At 39.2% G+C, this 27,390-nt stretch overlaps 1 protein-coding gene across 2 annotated transcripts in view; it reads left to right on the forward strand.

The window, feature by feature from the left end:
• LOC139479012 (serine-rich adhesin for platelets-like) overlaps positions 1–26,571 on the forward strand; it is a 134,725-nt gene extending 108,154 nt beyond the window's left edge. For both annotated transcript variants that reach the window (XM_071261742.1, XM_071261743.1), the window contains exons 5-6: positions 11,428–11,578; positions 23,903–26,571. In XM_071261742.1, the coding sequence (XP_071117843.1) occupies positions 11,428–11,578; positions 23,903–25,904 (2,153 nt within the window). In that variant the 3' untranslated portion in view covers positions 25,905–26,571. The remainder of the gene's footprint in view (positions 1–11,427; positions 11,579–23,902) is intronic.
• Positions 26,572–27,390: the final 819 nt, after the last annotated feature.

The following is a 27,390-nucleotide window of genomic DNA, read 5'->3' on the forward strand; positions in this document are numbered from 1 at the left end:
CACTTGAGAAAGACCCATTCATCGAACACGCTGTAAGCTCAGTGAGCTGTGAGTTTTATCAGAATGTTCTTAGCTCCACTCACCACAGCTTTAATAACGGCTAGGTATTGTCAATTTAAACATACGTGCCCACTTAATAATAATGGAGACTCAACAGGTGACACCACAACAGACACAACAAGAGGAAATGACTGCACAAGAGATAGTGAATGAGGAAATACCACAGATTGCACAACATGTGAATGAGAAACCCAGAGTGACAAAGAATCCTTTGAAAATTGCAGCTGGGAGAAAGGGTGGTCTGGCGAGGAAAGCGAAACTAAACAATAATTCAAATATTAAAACATGGGCACTAATAGGAGTTGCTGGTATAGCGGCTGTATGGTTGTTTTATAAGACCGGAGAAGAGAAAACGTCACCCCCGATGCCACAACAACAAGTTCAATTAGAGGTTAGCCCCCATATAATGCTATAAGAAGCATGACTACTCCAGTTACAGACGGTAAAATGTTGGTAAACGCAACGTATCATTCAGTGGTGGTCACCAGCTTGGCCATTGGCTATGCCCGTATAGCTAAAATGATTACTAAAGCCACACCTCCCAAGCTAGATTTTAATGGATATGATATTAGTATGTCCGTTCTTCATATAGGATTAGCAATGGCAACAAAGGATATGCTCATTAAACAAGGGCTTATCCCGGAAGACATAATGAAGTAATTAAACATTTGAAAATTTTATATTATTAAACATTTGAATATTTTATATTCATATAAACATGGCAACAATTGCGATGATGATCGGTGGAGCTATTGTTAATGCTCTAGCTTTTTCGGGGAGTAATTTTTTATTTTCTAGTATGAGGAAATCAAACGCTAAAGAAGTTGAAGAGCGTAAACGACATAATAAAGCTTTTTAGAACAACTAGAAAAAGCTCAGTCACAATGGGCCAGAAATAGGACATTAAGATTAGACTTTATTCATGAAGAACTGCGTAAGGAAGGACATTCAATTCAAACGTTTAAGGATGTCGAATCTGCCATGCACGAATACTTCCTTGTTTATGGGAAAAAACTTGACCCAATGCCGAGACCAACAATGAGTCAGTTTTATACACCGTCAGAGGCTCAGAAAAACCGTGAGGTCATATTTGTGATAATTGGGTTATCAGCTGTTGCAATTTTCAGCTATACAATAACTACGCATAAACCATGACCTAGTTAGAGCGACAGCTAATCTATAAATAGTGTTGGCTGACTGCCTAATCAATATCTCACTAGTGTAGATGTGATTTGCATTTAGACAAATGATATGATATAAACCATGAATCAGTGCAGATTTACACTCATGGGTAAGCCGACTCTATGTAACCGACGCTGTGTTGATATTTACTGCGGCATACACAATTATTACATCAGGCGCAGAAACATTAACTATACGTGTTCTGTATGTGGGATCGGGGTCAAAGGTCGTTATTGTTTATGTAAGAAACACGATGCTGATAGGGTCAGGAACCAGATTATTTATGCTAAGAAGAGAGATTACATCAATGAGAGGAATAGGTTGGGGAGAATACGTATTTAGATATATGAAAAACAACCAATTAGACATTTGACTCATTTTGCATATACCATTCAACCACAATGGTTTTTGTCAGAGAGTTGAAGGCTATGGCAAAGCAACGTGGTCTACATGGATATTCCCGAATGAGAAAAGCTGAATTGATCGATTTACTCGGTTTGGAATACAACAAACCCCAGACTGTTAGAGAACTCAAAGCTCAAGCAAAAAACAGTGGGCTGAAAGGTTATTCTCGAATGAGAAGAGCTGAATTGATCGCTTTATTAAATAATAATGATATTGATAATAATCAACAACAACAAGAATTAATATTTGTACCCACATCTGCCGTCGTTGGTAAATATCTAAGAGGTTGGAAGATGGATATTAATTCCAACATGGATGTTAACGATCATATCGAGTAAAATTAACGAGGAGTTAGATGATTTACATAGTATAAAATACCAGCTGACGATTAAAATGTTATTGAGTAAAAGTAGCGCAGACGATAGCACCGAATATACCAAACCATATTTCCGTAGCAATCAAGAAGTTATAACCGAATCCGATACTTATAAACACATCATTAGATTCATCAATTCAGAGAATACAGGAAACTTTAGAACGTTGAACTAATAGAGGTTTGGGTTAGGGTGTGGATAAAATCGATAGTTTATATTTAGATTTATCAAATTATATGCCCTTCAAAGGTGGATTTTATATAGATTTACACCCGTATTATAAGAAGAAAAAAGCCATAATTAACGTAAAAAATAAATCCGATGACTGTTTAAGAATGATGATAAGATCTGCATTGTTCCCCGTAGATTCTAAAATTGACAAATAGACCTTCTAGCTATCCCCAAAACGATGGACTCAACTTCAATGGTATAGACAAACCTACACTAATATCACAAATTGATTAGGTGGAAAAGCAAAATAATTTAGCTATAAATGTTTTCGGACATTCTAAAGGAATTGTTGTACACAGGATAAGCTCCGCTCCGGAACATATCCCCAGAATCAATTCATTTCTGATCGAAAAAGATGGAAAATATCATTATACATGGATAAAGAGTTTAAACAGGCTATTATACGATCAAACTAAATATAAGGGAAAGAAATATTTCAGCGAAAGATGCCTACATGGGTACAGCAGACAAGATCTATCAGAAGCGCATAAAGAAGACTGTAGAGGTGTTGGACAGACCGCTATCAGGATCGATATGCCTAAAGAGGGAAAAAATATATTAAAATTTGAACATTATTGTAATCAAATGCCAGTACCGTACGTAATGTACGCCGACATCGAAGCGCTTATCAAACCCATAGAAAATACCAACCGTAGCAATCAAGATAGTAGTTTTACATACAAAACTCAAGAACATATTCCTTGTGGGTTTGAATATATAGTTGTAAGGTATGATTGGAAAACAAACCAGCCCGTGATTTACAGAGGTCCCGATGCAGCAGGAAAGTTCCTATAATATCTACAAAACGAAGAGAGAATAATCAGGGAAAAATTATCGTGTAAGAAACCCATGTGTATGACGAGGGATAATTGGAGGGCCTATAACAAGTCAACGAGTTGTCATGTTTGTAACAAACCCCTGAATGGGGATTCCGTAAGAGATCATTGCCATGTAACGGGTAATTATCGGGGATCCGGTCATAACTTGAAACTAAAAATGAATTCTCAAACAATACCCATCCCTGTTGTGTTTCACAACCTTAGAGGATACGATTCACATCTCATTATGCATGCTATCTCAAAGACCGACGGCGGTTTAACGTGCATTCCTAATAATATGGAAAAATACATATCGTTCTCGTTGACTAAACCTATACATTATAGGGACAAGGATGGGAAATCTAGAATAAAGCAAAGTAATGGGCTTAGATTCATAGACTCCGTACAGTTTCTGTTATCTTCCCTGGACAATTTAGCTAATGCGAACAATCCCAATGACTTTGCGAGAACAAATCAATATACTGATAAGATAATCGTCATTTGTTGCTGAGAAAAGGTGTATATCCTTACGAATATATGGATGATTGGTCTAGATTCGAAGAAACTGAATTACCACCCCTTGAATCATTCTATAGTAACTTAACAGAATCTAAAATAACAGATGCCGATTATGAACACGCTCTGACGGTCTGGGATAAATTAGGTTGTAAGAATTTAGGCGATTATCACGATCTGTACTTAAAAACCGATGTACTGTTACTCGCCGATATATTCAAGATATTTAGAAAGACATGTTTAAAACAATACGGCTTGGACCCGGCATGGTACTATTCCAGTCCCGGACTATCGTGGGATGCATTGTTGAAGAAGACCGGCGTAGAACTAAAACTACTCACCGATTACGTTATGCACTTGTTTATTGAGAAAGGATTAAGAGGTGGTATATCGATGGCAGCGAAAAAGGTATTCTAAGGCTAATAATAAATTAGTGGAAGGATACGATCCGAGTAAACCCGACACGCACATATCATATCTCGACGCTAACAATTTGTACGGATGGGCTATGAGTCAACCTTTACCCACGGGTGGTTTTGAGTGGGTCGATGAGAATGATATCCATAATAATGATGCGAATAAAGGGTACATACTAGAAGTTGACTTGGAATATCCAAGTTCGTTACATAAAGATCATAACAGTTATCCGCTAGCTCCCGAAAGATTAATGGTTAATAAAGATTGGATGTTGGAATATCAATGCTCCTTGATGGGTAATAGTAGGTTAGCTAACGCAGAAAAACTCGTACCAAATTTGATGGATAAGACAAAATATATAGTTCACTACAGAAATCGCCAGTTGTATCTATCGTTAGGTATGAAACTTAAGAAAATACACAGTTCTAAAGTTTGATCAAAGCCCTTGGATGGAGCCCTATATAAGGTTGAACACAAATTTAATAAAGATAGCTACCAGCGATTTTGAAAAGAATCTGTATAAGCTCATGAATAAATCAGTATTTGGTAAAACTATGGAGAATCTAAGGAAGCGTGTTGATGTTAAATTAGTCAGATCTAATGAGGAAGAAAGACTCAGGAAACTTATAGCCAGTCCGGCTTTTAACAGAAGCAAGATATTCAATAGCGACTTAGCCGCGTTGCATATGCAGAAGAGTAATATAAAATTCAACAGACCGGTGTACATCAGTATGAGTATTCTCGACTTGTCAAAACACTTAATGTATGACTTTTATTACAACGAACTTAAGAAGCAATACGGCGATAGATGCGAGGTGTTATATACCGACACAGATTCTTTGTTGATGGAAATACAAACTGAGGATGTGTATAAAGATATGGCAGAAAAAATAGATATGTACGACACGAGCGATTACCCAAAAGATAATCCACTGCACAGCGTTGTAAATAAAAAGGTGTTAGGTTAGATGAAGGATGAATGTGCTGGGACTCCTATAGCGGAGTATGTAGGATTAAGACCTAAGATGTATTCTATAAAAAAGTCCGATAATGGAGAGATAAGAAAAGCTAAGGGCGTTAAAAAGTATGTGGTAAAAAACCATATCAAACACGAACAGTATAAAGAATCATTATTCAACGGTAGAACGTTCAAACACGAGATGAACTCTTTAAGAAGTTACAATCATAGGATATATGGATTAAGAATGAACAAGACATCATTATCCCCCTTAGATACAAAGAGATGGATTGATAATGATGGTGTAACTACCTATGCTTATGGTTATGGTGGTAATACCGTACCGTTGGGAACTATGAACAACTCTTCTCGTACAAATGCCCTACCCGGTCCATCTTGAAGATAATAAAGAATAGGCTCTCCTTCTTTCATAACCAATCAACTAATGTTATATGTCTTCAGAGACCATATGGGATCGGTTGTGCGACGTAGGCCTCCTTCGAGTTCACCGGGCTGGTATAAATATCTTACGCTTACTTTTCATTCTTTGTTTCTCCTCGGTGCTGAAGATTCAGAAGTCAGGGATTTCATTTTAATAGCATCGGATGGTTTCTTCCCTATTAATCTCATTACTTCATTATTCAGCGCTGGTACAACAGCTGATAATCGTGTCACCCATTCGGTTGATCTCAATCGTTCGGATTTCATTTCGATCCCATACTGATATCCAAACAAACGTTCCGCTAATGTCCGGTTAAATCTTTCGACGATGGCTTGACTACAGTGGGCCTCTTTTTCACCACGCCTGATTTCGACATCGTGCTTTGTTAACAGTTTAGTTATCGATCCCATAAACTCGTGCCCGGGATCTACTTGAAATAGCTTAGGCCATTTTAGTGGTCCTCGTTTATATATGCGGCTCAGTGCATTAGCTACTTCTGTTGAATCTTTCAAGGTTAATGGCTCAGCCTCTTTGTATCGACTAGCCACATCCACTACGGTTAAAGCGTATTTATACGTTTTGCGTCTTACCTTGTGGGGAAGAAACAAGAGGTCAGCCTGATGAACTTCATTTGTTGTAAAAATATCAAACTTCTTCCTCGGTATATAATGCGGTGCCGGTAAATATATTTGCCACATCGCTTGTTTCTTCAACCAATCCTTGGCCGCATCTTTAGATACGTTAGCAGCGACGGCTAATTTTTGTATTGCTCCTATACCTTTCCAATATCCTCGTGGGCTATAGTAAATTATATTCATTATTAATTAATATTGATGTTTCTTTTAATACAATTTATGACGATCGTTGAATCGTTTGCATAAAAAATTCCCTCTGAACCCCTATTACCTATAAAAATTTATATCATAGACTCCAGGTGGTGGTGAGCTGGAGCCAATTTAACTTAATCTTATGACTATCGTTGAATCGCATAATCATTTTGGCATAAAAAATGACACCTGTAGTAGCAGTATAGGTATATAAGTCCGGTTCCAGTGGAGTTTTGGCAGAACCCTTATTACCTATAAAATTTATATCATAGAAGCATTGATTGGCTCCAGGTGGTGGTGAGCTAGAGTCAATTTAACTTAATCTTATGACTATCGTTGAATCGCTTAATCATTTTGGCATAAAAAATGACACCTGTAGTAGCAGTATAGGTACATAAATCCGGCTCCAGTGGAGTTGCGGCAGAACCCCTATTACCTATAAAAATTTATATCATAGACTCCAGGTGGTGGTGAGCTAGAGTCAATTTAACTTAATCTTATGACTATCGTTGAATCGCATAATCATTTTGGCATAAAAAATTCCCCCTGTAGTTGCAGTATAGGTATATAAATCCAGCTCCAGTGGAGTTGCGGCAGAACCCCTATTACCTATACTACTACTCAGGAGGCATTTTCGATTATATCTCCTTGACGCATAGTTTTTAGTGTCCTGTGGTTTGAACACTCCTTAATATTTATAAATGAAAATAAAACGTTATTCAGGATATATAAAGATACAAGACTATCTCTTTCATTCACCAGTATGACAATTGTGTTGACGTATCAATAGAAATGTCCGCCATCGAACAATAAGAATATTTTGAGTGAACCGCTTTTTATGAGCTGTGAGAAATATCTTTTGGTGCGAGAGAGGTAAAAATATGCTATGTATACATACATACAGGGTAATAGCACTGGGAAAGAAGGGACATAGCAAGGGGCAAATTGAAGCCAGCTAGGCAATTAGCCCGGACAAAGATCAAAGCAATAAGTCCCAAGCACTAGGCAGATAGGTTCCCTGGTCACGGTTGACTGGTGTCTCCTGATGTCAATTAATGGCTTCTTGTAGTTTCCTTTGTCGCAAAATGTTGTTGTGGGTAGACAGGACTTTGATGGCTTCCCATATGATATTATGGTTTTTGGTCTTCAGGATGTGTTCGGAAATAGCGGATTTCAGGTCGAGTTTGTTAACAGAGGTCCGATGTCCGAATACAATATACATGGCAATTGGCTGCCAAACGTAAGCTATTTTACGATTCCACGGCTGAAAAGTCGGAAAAGACCAGGTTCCCACTGAGAAGCAGGTAGCCTAAAGCGCGAGTCTTAATTTGGAAGCAACTTAATTTGTTACTAGCAGTGTAGCCCACAAGAACCCTACACACCTCAACATAGTTTATTGTTGAGACAGGTATTCACATATATATACAGCTATTTATAAGGCATGGTTATTTACATATATCAGAATCGTTTAAAAGGTAGTCATTTACATATATACAAGCTCCCTGAAAACCTATTATTTACATAGATCTGCTCTGCTGGTAGCTGAAATAGATGCTCGCTGAAGAAAAGAAGTGATTAGAATTCAAGGTGAAAAGGACAAATACCTACTGAAAAGGAGTGGCAATAGTGAAACACGTATATACTTGAAGAGAGACAGTGTGGGAATGGTGGACTATAGAGTTGTAACAAAGGAGGGATGATGCTTTTGGCCCCCCAGCGCGGGGTCTAGTGCCCTGGGCATGGGGCTGACCCGGGGGTGATTAAGTTACAAGGGGTGATTAAGTTACGTCCGTAATCAGCCCATGGTTTTGATATGTGAGATATAGTCATTTAGTAGTTAGTACTAAATGCCAATATTATTGGGAAGTAGTGACTAGTAATGTGTGGGTGGCTAGATGAGGCGGAGAAGCCGTAGCAGCGCGAGCATATTATTATACAATCACGTCTCTGCTGAGAACTAGCAGACAAGGTGAGCTTGACGAGTGAATGAATCCCACCTGCTGTCATAGCAGATTGGAATTTTAGTAATCGGCTTTTCTGCTGTGTAAGCGGACAACCAGCAGCACAGCAATGGAGAGCTTCTCACCCAAAAAAACATACCATACACACTTTGACATTTTAATTTCATGAAAAATAAATACATGATACAATACATAAATACCCTAGATTGCAGTGTACAAGCAAATGAGATGAAGCGAACAAGAGAGCACAGGGAGGGCGGGCAGAAAATTGTTTTGCGCAGCCAGCGAGACTGACGGTAAAACAAGGAGAAGTAAGGTAAATAACCTTTAACACGTATAGTGTGATCTACAACTGATGATGTCATATGATGAAATAACTGTGGGAAGCTGCATGAATGGAGGTGGTGTTTATAAACATATGCACATGGTGTGCAACAATAACACAATTTAGCGGTTAATGCTAAATACAATTATTTTTATAAAATGGTTTGCGAATAACACATTTCTAAATTGCAAGATGAGAAACCCACTACAGATGCAGCAGATAAATCTGTGCACATGCATCTATCAAATAAGAAAAACTTGTTGCTTTGGCAATACTAAAACAACTCAACTGAGGTCAACTGAAACCACCGATAAAATTGATACGATGGCTGATGCAGAAATTGCTAAACTTTGCCCCTGATATGAAGCTAGACTAGGGGCTGCATGGACTAAAACACTGGGAACCTCTACTTTACTATTATGGCTAGAGTAGCAGCAATCGGTAACCACAGGCTACAGACTGGGCGGGTGATATCTGTGTATTCCACAGATCGGAGTACAAGACACTTTGTAATAACAATAATCACAAGAAAAATAGGATATAAAATCAAACCTGGTAAACATATGACATCTTCATGAACAAAGTACATTAATGTGCCTGCCTGTAATCTTTTACAGGTGTTACCCAACAATACAATGTTACAGTTCATTGTAGATTCTTACACTGTTATCAAGCTGGAGTAACTACAGCCAAAGTAATGAGAGGTATACGGTAGAAAATACAAAAGGGATTACCATATTTGACGTAATAAGCGCCCAGGCCCCTCTCAAAATTAGAAATAGGGGGCTCTTACTAGAATATTATTTTGAGTTGAAAGATCGTAAATTTCGTGGTTTATGCTGACAGCCTGAAATGTTTATATACGACCGATATGTTACTTCCAGAATTTAATTTCCCATAATTAAGGGTGCATATAACATACGAGTGCGTATTATACACAAATAAATAGGTCTTGTGTACATTAATCAATTGGAAGAGGTGCTATTCGAGATTGTTCACTAGCCAGTATATTAACAAATATCGCCGCGGGCGCTTATTAGACCAGGGCGCTTATTACGTCGAATACGGTAACAACATCAGGTAAAGGTTAACAATTTGCACAGAGATAATTGGTATCCAATCAGCCTGTTTCAGATTTTTATCCTTACAGTACATTTGGCTTCATGCCTCGTGTACCACATGGTATCCTTACTGTACATCTGGCTTCATGCCTCGTGTACCACATGGTATCCTTACTGTACATCTGGCTTCATGCCTCGTGTACCACATGGTATTCTTACTGTACATCTGGCTTCATGTGCTATGTACCACATGGTATCCTTACTGTACATCTGGCTTCATGCCCCATGTACCACATGGTATCCTTACTGTACATCTGGCTTCATGCCCCATGTACCATATGGTATCCTTACTGTACATCTGGCTTCATGTGCTATGTACCACATGGTATCCTTACTGTACATCTGGCTTCATGTCCCATGTACCATATGGTATCCTTACTGTACATCTGGCTTCATGCCCCGTTTACCACATGGTATCCTTACTGTACATCTGGCTTAATGTGCTATGTACCACATGGTATCCTTACTGTACATCTGGCTTCATGCCCCATGTACCATATGGTATCCTTACTGTACATCTGGCTTCATGTGCTATGTACCACATGGTATCCTTACTGTACATCTGGCTTCATGTCCCATGTACCATATGGTATCCTTACTGTACATCTGGCTTCATGCCCCGTTTACCACATGGTATCCTTACTGTACATCTGGCTTAATGTGCTATGTACCACATGGTATCCTTACTGTACATCTGGCTTCATGCCCCATGTACCATATGGTATCCTTACTGTACATCTGGCTTCATGCCTCGTGTATCAAATGGTATCCTTACTGTACATCTGGCTTCATGCCCCGTTTACCACATGGTATCCTTACAGTACATCTGGCTTCATGTGCTATGTACCACATGGTATCCTTACTGTATAACTGGCTTCATGCCCCATGTACCACATGGTATCCTTACTGTACATCTGGCTTCATGCCCCATGTACCATATGGTATCCTTACTGTACATCTGGCTTCATGTGCTATGTACCACATGGTATCCTTACTGTACATCTGGCTTCATGCCCCATGTACCACATGGTATCCTTACTGTACATCTGGCTTCATGTCCCATGTACCACATGGTATCCTTACTGTACATCTGGCTTCATGCCCCGTTTACCACATGGTATCCTTACAGTACATCTGGCTTCATGTGCTATGTACCACATGGTATCCTTACTGTATAACTGGCTTCATGCCTCATGTACCACATGGTATCCTTACTGTACATCTGGCTTCATGCCCCATGTACCATATGGTATCCTTACTGTACATCTAGCTTCATGTGCTATGTACCACATGGTATCCTTACTGTACATCTGGCTTCATGCCCCATGTACCACATGGTATCCTTACTGTACATCTGGCTTCATGCCTCGTGTATCAAATGGTATCCTTACTGTACATTTGGCTTCATGCCTCGTGTACCATATAGTATCCTTACTGTACATCTGGCTTCATGCCTCGTGTACCACATGGTATCCTTACTGTACATCTGGCTTCATCCTACAATTTGTGTGCTTTTTGTCATCTATTACATGTTATTGTTAAAATTCATGTATGTAACAGTATGCAACCAACACAGTGAAAAATCCATGAAAACAAAGACACTAAGCACATCCCCAATGCTGATACTTCCAGCTAAAGTATGCATGAAAAAAGCAATTACTGCTTTTGTCTTGAGTTCTCTCACGAACAAATATCATTATTATTGTATATTCTCCTCTAATGTATGAAATGTGCTTGTCACATATTTTACATTGTGTAAATGCTGAAAAAATGTAAAACTGTGTTTACAGCCCAACAACAATCACAGGACCTTGAGACAGAGGTCTTCAAAAGTCTGAGCGAAGAAAATGATGATCAGGTTCCAAATGGTGGGAGACGCGTATCTTTCCAATTGGATAATCTACCGACTTCTTCTACCAACAAACTGAGGCGTTCTAGAAGGTTAGCCTGATATGTACATGTGTATTGTCTCTGTTTGCATTAATGTAATGTCTGCTTAAGTCACTGAGGGAAACGCTATTAGACAAGTACATTTGTAGGTATGACTGTTTTCCAACCATGACATTTCCTGACTTGCATGACAATGGTATCAAACCTATTTCATCCATGAAATTTCCTGACTGGTATGACAGGAGTATCAAACCTACTTCAACCATGACATTTCATGACTGGTATGACACTGATATCAAACCTATTTCATCCATGACATTTCCTGACTGGTATGACAGGAGTATCAAACCTACTTCATCCATGACTTTTCCTGACGGGTATGACAGGAGTATCAAACCTACTTCAACCATGACATTTCATGACTGGTATGACAGGAGTATCAAACCTACTTCATCCATGACATTTCCTGACTGGTATGACACTGATATCAAACCTACTTCAACCATGACATTTCCTGACTGGCATGACACTGATATCAAACCTACTTCAACCATGACATTTCCTGACTGGCATGACACTGATATCAAACCTACTTCAACCATGACATTTCCTGACTGGTATGACAGTGGTATCAAACCCACTTCATCCATGAGTTTTCTGATGTCAGAATGTATTTTAGAATGTACTTCTTTTCAAGCTCAGCCAGTAAGCTGGTTAAGAAAGGCACACCAAACGAAAAACATTTCAGTTAGCAAGACAATGATTTACTGCAGCTGAAAATACAAGGATGGTATCAGGAACAGGCCATATAAGGTTTACCTGCAAAAAATTCCTAAGTGATAATGGCAGAACCAATATTTTGCCCTTCCTGATAAAAACCCAGATAATTAGGAATGGGACATTCTCTCTCTATCATAAATTCTACCACGACATTGATGAATGCTTGATTCTGATTTGTTAAAAAGAGGTTTCCTTTTTGCTACGGAAACCCCTTTCAAATACATTAAGCTTTTTCACAAAAAACGTGCATATGAATACGTAGATAGCCTACATATCGATTCATAGAAAGTGGCTGCCGATCGAGCACTGAACTGTAAAATATTTCCTCTAATACACCCTGGGTCTCTAATACAAGCCAGGTCTCAAAAACATGCCGAGGCAAGGGCTCTCGTGAAATTAACAGACAGCATTGCGTCAAATAGAGGAAATATGGTAGTTTGATATTGGATGTTTTTGGCGTTGGCTAGGCCGCAACCCTGACTGCTTCGGTGATGACATTAAAAGATTTAACGAAGGCATATCTTTTGGATACAGATGAGATGTTTATGAAACTGTTAGGGAAATGTTCTATGGTGACCAGAATCAGAACAATTTAAGCTATTTCCACATTGAAACAACCGACAATGAAAGTAAAATATAACATTATAAAGATTTTTAAAAAAATTCTTATTCATCACAACCTGTTAACAAACCTTTTTGTGATCGACATTCGTCGCTATCTCCGTCAACCACCATCATAAAGATTTGGCAGAAGAGGATTTGAAATTCCATCACTCAGAAAACACGAAAACAATGTCTGTACATCATTGTAGTCAAACTTCATGAAATTCATTTCAGAACACGCACAATTAAGAAAATCATACACGACCCACTATGTCTGGGCCACGAATGTCTCATTCCATTCACACTCTGGCTTTGGAATCCATGAAATCTTAAAAATTGACAGGTCACACCATGCAGATTGTGAGATAGGCCCTACCTCGTGTCAAAATGTCCAGCTCGTCTCCTGGCTAAAAAGCGGGTGTTCAGTCATACTCAGTTCCATTGGTAATCATATTGAACCAGCAGGCTCAATCATTCCCAGTAAATCTACAGGTTACTGTTGAACCACATCATAGATCACCCTACCCCACACAAATTGTAAACTTACCTATGGTCGGGAAGGTTACTCTCCACCCTGAATTTCAGATACATTAGGCAATGAAAATTTGATTTTTGTCCTCTTGGATCCTGGGTGCGAGAAAAAAGAGCAAGTTAGCAAAAATATGTGAGAGATTAATTAGCTACAATTATATAAAAATGTATAAGCTCCACATCAACTTAAGTCACACAATTATTTTTATAAACCTACTGGCTGTTTGTGTAACTCGATATGGAGTTTTTGAAATTGTGGTAACACCTTGTAGGAGGTATTACAATGATTGTAACACCTCGTAGGAGGGCTTACAATCATTGTAAACCCTTGATAGAACAAAAACTACGAACATCCTACGAGACGCACATGCAGAGTTCGTGCCATTGCGAAACGTGCTGAGGTCAGCGGTTTCATTGAACCGGGTTCACAACTGCTGGCAATATTTCATCTCCGATACAGGTTATACATTTGAGAGTTTTTATTACAGTTATTTAATTAAAAACGTTGTCTATGCGATGAGTCGGTTTATAAGTTGGACAAACCATTCCTCCTCGGGATTACCAGCGATTGTAAACCCTGACATTCGGTGACATACCTCATGTCAGGGTTTACAATCGCTGGTAATCCCGAGGAGAAATGGTTTCTCCTATACTTATAATCCCGACCTTTTAGGTTGGGGATATATAGTTATACCAAGGTTCCATCTGTCCGTCCATCCGTTCGTCACAACACTTTGTCCTCACGATTTCTCTTAAACTATTCAGTTGATTAATCTCAAACTTAATACATATAATCTATGTCATATGGAGGGGTGCAGTCAAAAGGAAAAAATTGTTTTAATTAATGTTCCATTTTTTTATGAATTTTTCAAACCCTGACCCTATCCGTTTTCTAATGAAACAGAGTGACTTCCATCAGGCATCTCACACAGGGCAAGTTGAGCGTGATGGACTGGTTCTACAGCCACCTGAAACTACTGACACACTAGGCGGGTCCGGGGTATTAGTGAGCCACGCTCACTTTTGCCCTTGTTAATTTTTATGTCAATTAGACAATTAAATAGTACAGAGAAACAAATACCTTATTTTCTTGAGTATAGTGCACTCTTTTTTCCCCAAAACACAGCTGTGTAGAAGGGGACCATATACCATCTTCCCGAGGCAAGTGAGTTAACTGACTATAAAAGGCCAGTTTCCACCCTTGCCAAACTAGGCTGGTATTATGGAGTTACATTTTGGCTGGACTAATGCATAGCCCAATCAAAATCATGCACCAAAATCGAAATCCGGTTCGTAAAATGTCGTGCAGATTTCTGTCGATTGCAGGATTTGCAAAGCATGTGCACCGCCAACTCGTTGTCAACAGATTCTTTTCAAGTCTTTTCATGTTTTTAATCAAGGTGCTCATGTGATTTGATGCACTTCGCTATGTGAGACCCGTTGTATCACAATATAGATCTTGATTGTCGATCAGATTGTTTTGACTGGGCGCTGCCATTTGGTTTGAAACAAATGCAAGTGATACGAGAGGTGGAATCTGATTGGTCCATATGAGAGACTTAGAAGGGACATAATTAACTCGTAACAACCACTGGTGGCGCTACGGTCGAGCCAAGGAATTCCAACCCAGTTCGGCAAGGGTGGAAACTGTACTATTAAAGTCAGTTAACTCCCTTGCCTAGGGAAGATGGCCATATACATGCCATAATGAGTTTTGATGTTTTTTTCCCCAAACAAAAAGACATAACCATGAGCACGTAACACTGGAAATACCATGTCAACAACTCCATACTGGAGTATGCAATGTAATTTTGTCACTAACACTGTCTGGTTATAAAAAGTATTCATTGTATATCTAGACTTAAGTTTGTGACCAATTTCATTAATTTTAATATTGTTTAAATTAAAATTTGGCGAAATCATGTGTGAAGTAATCGGTAGATCAGACAACTCACCATTGTTTACAGCAACCATGGTCAGATTACCACTACTGACGCCTTGAAACGAACTTTAGTTGACAGAGAATGGATACATATGTCACAAATGCCATACTTTGACTCATTAAAAGTCATATTTGTTGTAGTTTGACGATTCTATGTCAACGGTGACTAGTCAAATTCTTCCATGTGAAAAAAAACTATAGTAAAAGCTGCAACTAAAATAACCCGATATAAAAATATATTATTCCCGATAAAGTAATTGTTTCAGTCACAATTTTTTTTTATCTTTGCATCCAAAGTCTTTAAACTTATATGATTGGCTAAGTTTTAACTGAATCACGGTGGATTCCAAGAAAATGTGTGAACAGCTGATTGCTGTTCCAGTTTAGTTTACGAGAAAATACACACGGTAATCTTAATCTCTGCATGTAAAACAATGCCTAGCAGAACAGAAAATACAATTAAATAGTAAATCAATATATCTGGTGATTTTTTTATCTCAGATTTCAAATTTGTACTGACCAAGTTTCTTATCACCCGTTAGTTTACCAGAATTCACTGAAGGGGTAGGGTGTAATATTTTTCTGCACATAATGCTCGAAAATACTGAATCCCCTTGAGGGGGATGAGCATTATATTTGGGTGCGCACTATACTTGTAACGGTTCTTGATTTTGTGGTTTTATCTTATTTCCACTCATCTGGTTGATGTTCCATGCTCTTCATGGTGTAACCATGAGACACAACACACTTCATGAATTTTGATGGATTTATTACTGAGAACCGTCATCGTTGTGCATGTAAAAATCATTGTTAGGATTCTTGAGAGCATAATACATCGCCACAAACATATACACTTTCACTTGATAAGTTCAATGTGTAACGCAATCATTTTCGCAAATCACGCACGTCACCGCATTGCATTCTTCAAATCATAACATGTGCTCTCGACCTCACTTCTGTTAAAATAAACATAATTCGTCCTTGCATACAGCTAAGAATAAAATACGCATTGCCATATCATGACACTAAAATATAAATCAACCATTTAATCTCCCAACATTACAATACTGAAGAAAATAAGCTTACAGAAACATTCTGAATATCACTTGCAGCATAGAAGCTTAGCATTTGTCAGTCATCAATGCGAATCAATATGTTCATATTCCATAATTATGAAAATAGAAATCCTCAGTATTGTGGAACAATATAAAAAATATTTGAAGATGAATATAAAGTTTCCCCAAATATGACAAATGTATGATATATGTTGTTTTTTCTGGAGAAATCCTGAAGGGGAGAGGCATTACCTCGAAAAACTCTTTCACTCTGTCACTATGCGTTTGAGTACCTTGGGAAGGTGTGACCACAGTGAAGAAGAACTGGCCCAAGATATCGGTAGAACTGGCCTAGTTTGGAGTGGAGAGAGTGGGAAGATCTGGCCTTGGCTGAACCTTCCACACCTCATTAGGGGCTTGACTGGGGAGGAGAAGAATTACTGGCAAATCCTCAGTTTTATATCTAACAGCACCAGAATCAGTAGATCTGTTATATGGCACAGGTACTGTCACATGTGTAGGCAAATCTCTTTTAGGCATCAGTTCAATTGAATCAGTGTCAGTATCAACTTCATACATAGAATGACACATAGAACATGTCCCAAACATTTTGCATTTCTCACACGGCTTAAGTTCCATACCCCTGCCACTGCCACCCAGTGCTCGCTGTGATACAGACTATACCGCATGTGTACAGAGGACTGGTGCTATAAAACTTTGTTATAAGTCATTACATATTATTTTGCAATTCAGATATTTTCCATCTATATTTTCCTTGGGGACACTCGGTTGCTACACAACCTCTCTTTGGGCGTCTATAGCCCCCAACTCATACCATATACCTCTCCCTCACCTAACACTGGGGGTTCACGACCTCCAAGGGTACATCTTTACTAATACTGAGATCCTATCTCTAACCTAACACCGGGGGTTCACGACCTCCAAGGGTACATCTTTACTAATACTGGGATCCTATCTCTAACCTAACACCGGGGGTTCACGACCTCCAAAGGTACATCTTTACTAATACTGAGATCCTATCCCTAACCTAACACCCGGGGGTTCACGACCTCCAAGGGTACATCTTTACTAATACTGTAATCCTATCCCTAACCTAACGCCCAGGGTTCACGACCTCCAAGGGGACATCTTTACTGATACTGAGATCCTATCCCTAACCTAACACCCAGGGTTCACGACCTCCAAGGGGACATCTTTACTAATACTAGGATCCTATCCCTAACCTAACACCCGGGGTTCACGACCTCCAAGGGGACATCTTTACTAATACTAGGATCAGGGGTCCGGAAAATTTAAAATCCCAATCGGACATTTTCATTTATGCCACGCCCCCTTCAAACAGCGTGTTTTAGTACGACTTTTTACACACAAATTACGAGTTGTTACGTATTCATAATATGATGAATTATGAATTGTTTCAATTTAAATTGTTTAAAATTCACCGGACAATTAATAACAAATAATATCATTTTAGATATACATGGAAAACATACGTTTGTTTCTGTTATAATAACGATCTGTCAACGTTGTGAACGGTCTAATTAATATTCATGAGTCTGCTCAAGTGTACGCGTCGTAACATTTGGATCGAGATTATTATCCCATATTTGGTTATCACGTGACCTCACGGGAAAAGTTTGTTTTTTAAAACTAAAGATTATTTAAAAACAAGACAGATAAAATAATCCAAAAGCCTAAACTATCGTTGATAGCAATAGTTATTTGAATACTTTTTCATCTGTACGTAATTATTGACCATAAAAAATTTGATATCGATCGTCACAGACAGCAAAATGGCGGTCAATCAAGATTCAATATACGAGTAGCTACTGAAAACAATAAAATCTGCAAATCCTCATTGTATGTCAACCAAGTGAAAGTCGTTAGCCACGACTTACAAAATGATCATTCAGACTTTGAGGGTTTGGCAGATCCGCTCGACTGATCTGCATCGGTCGACTGGCTGTCGTCACGCTTTCGCTTCTTGTCTGAGGTTACGTATCGTAGCATTGTGAGGATAATGAGGTACATCGATGATGCAAGGTATTTATGTACAGTTGTAAACACATTTTACTCAAATTAACAAGATGTTCTCAGTAATAAATCCTCGATAAATCAGTGTCAACTCAGTTTATTGCCTATTACAGTGATTGACCGATTGGACTATCATTCTACATGTTCTAGGTACGATGTATTTACAGCAATCAAAACAAACAAAGCTTGTCAGTGTAGATAATCTTCATTGTGTTACAACTGCAGACAGAAATTGCTCAGTCCTAACTGTTGATCATGTCCGGTCAAAATTTAAGAATGTCCGGACAATACTTTTTAAAATGTCCGGACAGAAAAAATTTAAATGTCCGGTAAGCAATATTTTAAACCGGACATTTGAGATTCCCAATCGGACATGTCCGGCGCATATGACGGTTTCCGGACCCCTGACTAGGATCCTATCCCTAACCTAACACCTGGGGTTCACGACCTCCAAGTGGACATCTTTTATAATACTGGAATCCTATCCCTAACCTAACACCCAGGGTTCATGACCTCCAAGCATACATCTTTACTGATACTGAGATCCTATCCCTAACCTAACACCGGGGGTTCACGACCTCCAAGGGTACATCTTTACTAATACTGGAATCCTATCCCTAACCTAACACCCAGGGTTTCACGACCTCCAAGGGTACATCTTTTCTAATACTGGAATCCTATCCCTAACCTATCACCGGGGGTTCACGACCTCCAAGGGTACATCTTTACTAATACTGGGATCCTATCCCTAACCTAACACCCGGGGGTTCACGACCTCCAAGGGTACATCTTTTATAATACTGGAATCCTATCCCTAACCTAATACCGGGGGTTCACGGCCTCCAAGGGTACATCTTTACTAATACTGAGATCCTATCCCTAACCTAACACCCAGAGTTCACGACCTCCAAGGGTACATCTTTACTAATACTGAGATCCTATCCCTAACCTAACACCCGGGACTTCACGACCTTCAAGGGTACATCTTTACTAATACTGGAATCCTATCCCTAACCTAACACCGGGGGTTCGCGACCTCCAAGCATACATCTTTACTGTTATTGGGATCCTATCCCTAACCTAACACCGGGGGTTCACGACCTCCAAGGGTACATCTTTACTGATACTGGGATCCTAGACCCCAGATTAATCCACAACAATACTCGGGTTGACGATCCACAAACATGCTATCAACCCAGGATCCACGATCCCCTGGGTACTCTTTCTCTATATCCTATTGCTTGGGTTTACGATCCACTTGCACCAACAACTGAGGTAGCTCCCCCGTTGTCTTCAATGTAAATAAATTATGTTATTATATTATATTGTTTGTTGTTGTTTGCTGCACAAACTGTCAGTATTAACTTCATACCTAGAATCGACACATAGAACATGTCCCAACAATTTTGCATTTCTCACACAGACAACACCAGTCTTACAATTACCTATCTGTTTCTTATGAAGCACCACGTACATGTCTTACATCGTTGTATTTTGGATTACACTTTCTTAGTAAAGTACAAATGCCAGTACTTTTTGAGGTTGAGTCCCATCCAGGATTCGAACTCACACTCTCAGAGTGAGGCACCTAATCGCCAGCACACAATGTCAGCGATCTAACCCACTCAGCCACAGAGGCTTAATTGTAGGTTGGCTGCAATTTGCCACGTACAATGTTAGCCACATACACAATGTCACCTTCAATGCAAGTATGTTGTTTTGCTGTTTTCTCTGCAAATTTCAATTTCTTTGCCATCAAAGGATGACGTTTAACGGAATGTAGCACAGGCAATTTTGTTTTGATATCCCTGTTCAGAAACAAGGCTGACCAGTTACATGTAGTAGTAGCACGATACTTTTAAAGTAATCTTGGAAGTTGTCTCTCCCAGTCTTTTCTATCACTGGTAGCTGTACGAAAAGGATTTCTTCAGAAAATCTTTTTCACCCTTTAATACAAAGATGGCATCCAGAACAGGTTTTTGCCAGGTAGAGTGAACCCTTGATGTACCACTGTTGTCAGTGTCCAAGATCCCGATCTCGCATTCTAGGAAAGAGTGTTATACAGATACTCATTGCTGATGATGTTTTGCTAATGAATGTATGTAGCCTAGATCGTGGGTCAAAATGCACACATAAATGAGACAAAATAAGTGAAAATGAGTCCTTCAGTATTACATTAATTTGTGACTGAATGTTGTATGGAAACAAACTGTTCTTATATTCTAGTTTTTCAGAAGAAACATGCTTCTACCGATCCATTCATATTCATGATTGATAAGAGTGCATTACAAAGCCAGATGAATCTTGTAATAAAACTAAATGTGACACCAAGGCCGTGATTGGTTGATATGTGATGACATTTCCAAGTTATGAGCTTGATGTAAGGCCCAGACACAGCCGGCTTGCCTTTTATGCACCTTTGATGCATGTACATGATGTGTGCTGCTCCATTGTTTGAAAAGAAATAACACAAACACAGATTTGACTGGATGAGATTTTTTTATATTACAAGTAGTAATATTCTGTGGCAGTAATAGCCTCACAGATGTCTCATCACTTTTGTTGTCTTCACTGTCGATTGACTCTTTCTTGGGGTTAGCACAAGTGATCAACTCTTTGTCAGTGTGGGCCTCAGCAAATAGCAGGTTGTCGTTGCAGGAGTTCCAAAGCATTGCCGTTGCAGTTGTTTTCTTTAGTAGACACGTGGAACCTTCAAACAGCATCTGTCATGTCCCTTCATCCAGCAGTTGTGGATGATAGTTGGTGTCCACTTCCTGCAGCTGCTGGCTGTCTGAGTGAAGGATGACATCTTTGGTGTCCAGTACACTTCCTACTAACACAGTAACAAGAAAGCTCCAATAATGTGCTTTGTACGCCTTGACATCTTGATCAAGCAGTTGGATCAAAGAGGTTGTATTCTATGGCAGTAAGATATGAGGGGTGTTCATTAAAGATTTCCCCTGACCCACTTCCGATGGACCGAGTGGAATGAAACTTGGCATAGGTATTAGTCTTTCTCCACATAGGAACCGCCAAGAGTTACACACTTCTCCAATCGTTTTATGCAACTATGGAGACCTCGCTTGTAAAAGCCCTCATTTTGCGTCTCAAACCAGGACTTGACTTCAGAAATCAGTGTTTCATCATCTGTGTTTTTTTTGGCACATGTCCAAAAGATCCTTTGAGCAATTGACTCGTTCCTGCTTTTGGAAAGGTGTGAGAAACCTGGGAATCCATCGTGCAGACACCTTATGCATGTTCAAATTGTCATGGATGATTTTTTCCACAGACCCTACATTGATCTTGACATCTTGTGCTAACTGGCGAACAGTTATACGTCGGTCTGCCAAAATGGCAGTCTCCACTTGATGGATAGTGTCCTCATCAATGGCAGAATGGGGGCGACCAGGAATGGCAGCTGTTTCCACAGATGTCCGACCACACTTGAACTGGCAATGCCAGTGTTTAACAACGTCATATGATGGGGCATCTTCCCCATAAGTTGCTTTCATTTCATCGAAAGTTTCTTTTGGTGTGCGACATTTCAAATATATAAACCTAATCACTGCTCGGTATTCTACTGGCTCTATTGTCACACCCTACTCGATCATAACACCTGTAAAAGTGGTAAGATTAATAGTTCGGTGCTGCAAATGCAGACTTAACCCATAGATACATGAACCATTACACATATGAAATTTCAACCAAATATGATAACCCTAGTGGTTAAGGGGAAATCTTTTATGAACACCCCTCGTACCTTTATTAGTACGTCATATGACTTTCAAGGTGCTTGCTGGGGGATTGGCTGGGCAGTTATTGAGTTGGAGAAAGGCTCTTTCCTTCAAGTTGCAGGATTGTAAGTGGTCACTGACAGCTGGCACACACTTATGAAAAATATTCTTCAAAAATCCTTGCTGTCACCTGCGAAATTGCAGAGGCACAATGATGTGCAGGTAGTGTGGTCGGGTAGCCTAGTGGTTAAAACGTTTGCTCATCACGCCGAAGACCCAGGTTTGATTCCTGACATGGGTACAATGTGTAAAGCCCATTTCTGGTGTCCCCCCGCCATGATATTGCTGGAATATTGATAAAAGCGGCATGAAACAAGACTCATTCATTCACTGTTGAAGCAAAGGGCTATGACCAAGATCAAATTTACAGTTGTGACAAGGCAAGGCCTGTACTGATTTAAGAAACTGTAAATGACTTGCCATGTCGTTTTTTCAACCTCCATAACCATCTTTAACTAGCCATTAAGATGGAGTCATGTCTGTGGATGTCTCTGAACAGTTTTTGAGCATCCATTTTTTTTTAAAATCTCGCCAGACACTAGTATGTGTTCATGTCTGGTTTATGTGATCCATGAAACAGAGCTGCATCTAGAGTAGAGTCAGTTGCCCCTTTGTTACATTTCTTCTGTAGTCCCTGCACCTCAAATGCAGGGTCTAGAAGTTCTTTTCATCAGTATGCCTTCACTGGAAGGTTGCTGCAGGAATCCCAGTTGATCGGCTAACGATGCACCTCCTCTGACACGCCTCAGAAACTGTAAATAGTGGGTTTCGTGCCCCCATTCTGGTACGCTCGAGATGATGTAAAATAACGGGGTGCTTGCCTCAATATTTGAGCGTCCGGAATTGAGCAATAAATTACTGATGATGGCATGATATTCCACTGCAGCAGATTACACCGAGTAGGATAAGAAACATTAACCCGAAAGCCCCCAGAGTGTTGTAACACTCTACATATGTATGTGGTGAAAATATATAGTGTTACAAATATAAATGAGTAGAATATGAATGATACATAGATAGATGAATTCACATAGAATGGTTATGAGGCTATGGATCTATTCTCTTTGCAAACAATATGGAAAGTTTACAATGACTGACTGACTTCCTTCATTAAAATTGCGTAACACAAAAATAAAAACGAAAACAATGAAAAAAAATTAAGCACATTTCAATTAAGAAGAGTTGTTAATACATAATTTGAACATAATAAACATAAAGGAATATTATGTAGGTTGTAGACATTAGTAGAAGATACATGTACAAAGAAAATATATAAATAAGAAACCTTCGTGAGAATGTTAGTGTGTTACTTATTTGTGGATTGAGTAGTACGGTACATTTAGATAGCTAGAATAAATGTCCGATGTTAGATTAAGCTATGAATAAATAATAATTGAATTGAAAAGAGTCTAAGTCATGCCAAACTGACACATTGAGTTAAAATTAAATATGGTGTGTTATATATAGTAACTGTGGCAGTATCTTCAAGCAGCCCCATGTATAACTTGGAATGTTTTAAGAATTTGTCAGAATTTGACTGGAGCTGCTACACTTTGTTTATGAAATCATTTTCATACAGGTTTTGTAATGGTTAAATTCTGATTTCTGGTTTAAGGTATACAGAGGGCGATTTCCATCACCTGAAGCGTTCTAAGATTGACAAGTCAGTACCACGACAGTATTCCCTAGGTGCTAGGACCTGGGTTGATGAAGCAGCACTAAGGGCTAGTATAGAAGAACAGTTGCGGAAGGTTGAGGAAAAGGCACGCAGAGAGTCCCTGCCAATACTTGACCTAAACAGCTCACTGTCACCAACACTGAAACCTATAAGAACGCAGGTAGCAGTGGAAATACACCATCAACAAACTATTAACAAGTTAGATGAAAGAAAAGGTGTCCAAGAAGCAGGTGAATTTAGAAAAGATTTAAGACCACACCCACCTCAAAGTCTTCGAACAAGTCCTGCCCAAAAGTACTCACATAGTTTGGAGACGGTTAGCCCGACAACACAGAAAATGTACAGAGAGACAAGAAAAGTTAAAAGTTATGAGGACTTTGCTGATTATGATGTACTAAAGATAACAGAGTTTTCAAAGGGACCTTTTTATAATACTGACTATGATGTGATATCAGAGTTAGGTTCTCCAATGTCATCTAAAGTACGATACAATGACACAGGAAGTCTGGAACAATTAAATGAGGAGCAAGTAGTGTATCTAAATGACCTTGACCTGGAAGGAATCATGCCAGAAGAGAGTGACGACACAGAGACTCTTAACGGCACCCAGAAATATCGGGAACTTTGGAACCTTCGAGCTACATTAGAGGATGAGGATGAGTGCAGCGACACAATAAGAATGGAGGACATGACATCACCTGAAGAATCACCTGAACATGAGCAAATTACACCGTACACTACTTCATTTGAGTCCAACACAGAGGCTCCCAGTGATGTTGGGGTAGGTGATCAGAGAGATAACAGTATTCAGTGGGAAGGAGCTGGTCGAACCTCCTCAAAGAATCTTCTTCATCCAAACTATGAAAATAGACGTCAGAACTACAGAAACATTTTAACCAAGAGATTACAGAAAGCTGGCCCCAATACAAGCACTGAAAATAGTTTTGATAGTGTGGAAACTGATGGAGATGTATCGGACACTAGTCGCTATGAAGTCACAACAACATCTTTTGAGTCAACAACAGACAACACCGACAGTACGACAGAGAGCCAACAGAGCAAGTTAAGGCAAATGAAGGCAGATAGCGGGTACAAGTCATTAGAAACACAGGGTTCGACTAAAGAAAATGCAGATGTGGAGAAGGATACATCCCCAGGAGCTCCCTGTCTTGAAAACTCACCACCAAAATCTCCCCTTAAATCCCTCCATAAGTCTCAAGAAAAACCAACACAAACTTCCACAGTTCAGGACCTTAAACCTGGAAGCTTGGGAAGTCCAAAACATACCCAAAAGCGATCGGGGCATGCATCCCATTTTGATCGCAGAAATGGCAAAACGGCATCAAAAAAGAGGCGTGCCTACAGTCGCGAGAGGCAGATGGTGCGTGTTTATGAAAGTATAAATGAACCAGAGACAGATTCTAAGTCAGAACTTGCATCAGGAGACAGTTTTGAAGATAATACAGTCCCAAGTAAAATTTCAGTTTTTAAGAGATTTTTTAAGTCTCACTCACTGGAAACACGTGAAAAATATTTATCAAGGGATTATAGCATTGATGAAACTACAAACAAGATTTTTAATGACTTTATCCGCCAGGAGCCACATGACACTAGACTTGGTGCACGGCGTTCCCCACGCTTGCACTATCGGCACAGGTTGCATCGTAAACACACAGAACCTGTTATAGGGGATGATAGGAGGCGTGACAGACTCGCACCAGATATGCGCAGTACCAGCCTAGGCAGTGATAGTAGTGCTAGTTCAGTACGACGACTCTCGCCCCAAGACAGTATCGAAGAGGAGGATTTTGAAGAGGAACAATCTGTAGCCTGGTCTTGTAGAGACAGGCAGTTTAGTCCTGATGACTTAAATCAACAACAAGCCATTCATGGAATACCTATCATTAGACTTCCTGAAGAGGAAGCAGAGGATTTGTAGCCGACACATAGACTATATGATGTAAACATACATCATACATACATATAGAACATTTTCATCATGAGTATTTCATTTCAGGTAGATTTCCCTATCCTTAAGTACAAGACTTCAGTTCTCATACTTCAGTGTTAGTATACACACACTCTTGACATCTTAGGATTGCACACATCATGGAGAGTAAGAAAATGCATTAAATTAAGTTCTCCTACACCTATAAACAGACATGCGCACATACACACACACATACATGCGCACGCACTCTTGACTACAGTATTACGATGTGATGTTAGAAACATAACAGGTATATGTCACAATATGTGTATCTGTTTTTGTCCTTTTAAATTTTTAAATCTACAAGACATTCATTGACATACAAGGCATATTATATAATAGTTGTTGATCAACTCGTACAGTAATGTTGAGATTTACATCTTTAAAGCCCATCCACCATAACAGATGAAATTACTGTTCAGAGACCATATGTCGGTGTATGGTCTCTGTACTAATTTCAAAAATCCAGTTTTTAAGTTTCATGGTACTTGTTTGCAGATAGGTTGAGGTGTGAGTTTATATGTATTCTATGCTTTTCAAGGCAAATGATCACGAAATTGAAACTGAACTTCTTTGGTTACTTCATGTATCAACACTGACTTGGAACCTCATAGAAGAGCCCCAGACTACATGTAGGAACATTTTAGATTATTCTGATTTCATGTGATAGTATCATGTACCTGTATGGGCTGCCATTCAGTCAAAAAATACAAACTTGAAAAAAAGGACAAAAGTACGCAATTAAGGTCAAATATTACGAATAAAGAACTAAATGTTTCTACTAAAGGTCAAAATACAATATTAATAGTCAAATGTTACGAAAAGTCATCATAAGAAAAGAAAGAACAATGTGTACGAAAGAACGTCAGTGAGCACGAAAGAACGTTTTCAATAAAGAACGTCAGTGAGCACGAAAGGACGTTTTTAATAAAGAACGTCAGTGAGCGCGAAAGGACGTTGACAATAAAGTACCCCAGATGACGCTGCAATTTCTAAAACATTCCGAGTTTAATCGGCTTGTTCCGCCGTGATAACTGCATGCCTAGGGGTGCACAATGTATTACGTCATTCCTCGTGCAATCACCATCTGACATCACACATATAAATGTGGATGTAAACAAGAAAAATAAATATGGTTTGAAAACAAAAGCTGGCGTCATAGATGACATTCGATTTTCTTTATTTATGGCGAGCTATTTTTCCTAATGAATGTGTAAGTTATACATATGCATACAAATCCATTTGATATATATATATATTTGTTGTTCAGATATTAGGCAGCATTTTGTTCGCACACAGTTTTCGAAAAGCTGTTAAAGAAAACAAACTCTCGCACAACGTTCACTTTTCAGATGAAAATGTGCATCTGAAACAAATCTCGGCATCATAGCACCCTCGTGTTGCACCAAGCATGAACAGTTATTGGATCACTGTA

Source organism: Haliotis cracherodii, unplaced genomic scaffold (genome assembly GCF_022045235.1).
Source record: "Haliotis cracherodii isolate W230 unplaced genomic scaffold, xgHalCrac1.p SCAF_4, whole genome shotgun sequence".
NCBI lineage: Eukaryota > Metazoa > Mollusca > Gastropoda > Lepetellida > Haliotidae > Haliotis > Haliotis cracherodii.